This window comes from Hydra vulgaris, chromosome 08, assembly GCF_038396675.1.
Source record: "Hydra vulgaris chromosome 08, alternate assembly HydraT2T_AEP".
In the NCBI taxonomy this organism is placed as follows: domain Eukaryota; kingdom Metazoa; phylum Cnidaria; class Hydrozoa; order Anthoathecata; family Hydridae; genus Hydra; species Hydra vulgaris.
In genome coordinates, this window is record NC_088927.1 from 29,047,982 (window position 1) to 29,050,366 (window position 2,385).

The 2,385-nt window shown below is 31.6% G+C and overlaps 1 protein-coding gene across 1 annotated transcript; it reads right to left on the reverse strand.

Annotated features, from left to right (window-relative positions):
• Positions 1 to 756: 756 nt before the first annotated feature.
• On the reverse strand, positions 757 to 1,947 carry LOC136083215 (uncharacterized). Its single transcript, XM_065802620.1, has 2 exons — positions 1,781 to 1,947; positions 757 to 1,249 (listed from the first exon to the last, which is right to left on the reverse strand). Exons 1-2 carry the CDS (start codon positions 1,945 to 1,947, stop codon positions 757 to 759), a joined length of 660 nt encoding a protein of 219 aa, XP_065658692.1.
• Between the last annotated feature and the right edge of the window lie 438 nt (positions 1,948 to 2,385).

Consider the following 2,385-nt stretch of genomic DNA (forward strand, 5'->3'; position numbering starts at 1 on the left):
AAATTGTGTAAGTATCTGATGCAAACGGCCTCTCAATATTTTGAAAAAACTTATTTGACAAAGCACATGTACTGTTTGAAATAGACTTTGCAGTAAGACTTAATAAGCAGGGCTGACAACACCACCACTTTTTTTCTAAAGGACTTTTTTTTTTTTAATTTTATGAGTATGTGGGAATACCACATTTGATGGAACTCCACAGGGCTAGTTTACACCCTGATATATATATATATCTATCTATATATATATCTATATATATATATATATATATATATATATATATATATATATATATATATATATATATATATATATATATATATATATACATATATATATATATATATACATATATATATATACATATATATATATATATATACATATATATATACATATATATATATATATATATATATATATATATATATATATATATATATATATATATATATATATATATATATATATATATATATCAGTATATATATACACAGGGCCTTTCAGAGGTTTGGAGAGGCCCCGGCCAGTTAAAAATCGGAGGCCCCAAAAGAAAAATTTGCGCAAAACGCGACGCAAAATAATGCAAAGCCATTTAAGTCTTCAGATTGATCAGGACCAGATAAATGTCTAACTTTAAGTCTAAATGCAATAAATTAGATAGACAATTTCAGTCGTTACAAATTTCTTGTAACGACTGAAATTGTCGCGTGAGGCCAGATTGAATTGAGTCAATGATGACAAAAAATTTTGTCATCATTGACTGATTTTGAAATACAACTCAGCATCATCTTGACTTGGAAAATGACGATTAGTTAAAAACTCACATAAAACATCAATATTTCTTGCAACAAATTTTGACTCATTTAAAATCTTATCAAACTGTTCACGCAACCTTTGAATGTCATTACATAGATTTTCAATGTTATCCTTTTCAATATCAAGAGTGGCTTGGCGTGCCTCGATGATTAGATTTGTCTCATGAATCATTGTGAGTAGCTTCATCCAGATAGACGACATCAAAATGCAATCAAATTTGGAGATATACTTTTGAATAGCATTGAGTTCCATTTTAGCCTGGGCTGTTAAATGTGGCACCCCAAGTTCATTTAAAGCACTTCTTACTGACTTCAAATGTTGTGCAACTGGTTTAACACCATCAATCCGTGCTGACCATCTTGTTTTGGACATTCCATGCAACGAAACAGGAAAATGTTGTTTTAAAATTTCCCACCTTTGAGGACTGCTACTGAATAAATTGTATATTTGCTAAATTGTTCCAAAATACGTTACTGCTTCTTTGCATGATTCAGCGCAATCGACACCAACTAAATTTAATGAGTGATTTCCACAGCTAGAAAACATACAGTTTGGATTTTGTTGTATCAAAACCGCTTGCACTCCGTTATACTTTCCAGCCATATTAGCACAGTTGTCGTAGGCTTGACCAATGCAGGCTTCGAAATCCAGCTTCAAAGTTTTCAATATTTCTAGTGTTTGAGCAGCGATTTCTCTTCCAGTTTTTTTTGAAAAAATGTCAAATAAAATAAATCTTTCTTCAACTGAAAAGTTTGAATCGTCTAAAATTTTAACATAACGAATAACCAGAGTAGTTTACTCCTTGTACAAGAAATCTGGAGTAGCATCAACAATTACTAAAAAATATTTTGCTTTCACAATTTCGTGGAGGATTGCTGTTAGAACATGTGAACCACAAATATCAATAAATTCGTTCTGAATTAGTGTTGAAAGATAATGAGCTTGCATTCGCGGCCCTCACTGTTGTGATTCTCGAACATGTTTAACATGCTCAGCTAAAAGTGGGTCATATTTGCTAAGAAGCTCAATAATACCTAAAAAGTTTCCATTCGCTCGATCACCTATTCGTTGGTTAGAACCAAAAAGTGCTAATCCACGTTCAGAAAGAAAAATAATAGCATCTAGCATACGTTGGAATAATTTTTTCCAATTTTTAGTCTTGAGTTCTGATAAAAGTAAATTATCCACTGAGTTTCACATAATGCTGCTCTACTTGCAGATTTCCATACAACATAGTTTTCTTTATGGTAAATTGAACTTTCGTGCGACGGAATACAATCTTTCAATCTTCTCCAACCTCTACTGATGCCCCATCCGGCAGAACTAGAGAAATTGACACATTTGCAGCATTTTTGTTCAAAAGGAAACATGGTGCACAATACAAAGATATTTTTCAACACTCCAGCACAACCAGTCTCTAATGCATGTTTCTCCATTTGCAAGAACTTTGTTTAAAAAACGATAAGGAAATGCATGATGATTAGAGTCTTTAACGATATTATTTGGAATTTCAAAGCAAGTAATCTTAAGAAAAGAGTTCACTTGACAAGAATTGTACTTGTTGAT

Excerpts from the sequence above, each read along its gene's own strand:
- LOC136083215 (XM_065802620.1), bottom strand. The coding sequence starts at position 1,947 with ATGCTAGATGCTATTATTTTTCTTTCTGAACGTGGATTAGCACTTTTT. Across the intron at positions 1,250-1,780 it reads CATGTTCGAGAATCACAACA|TAGCAGTCCTCAAAGGTGGG; the intron begins GTGAGGGCCGCG and ends CAATTTATTCAG.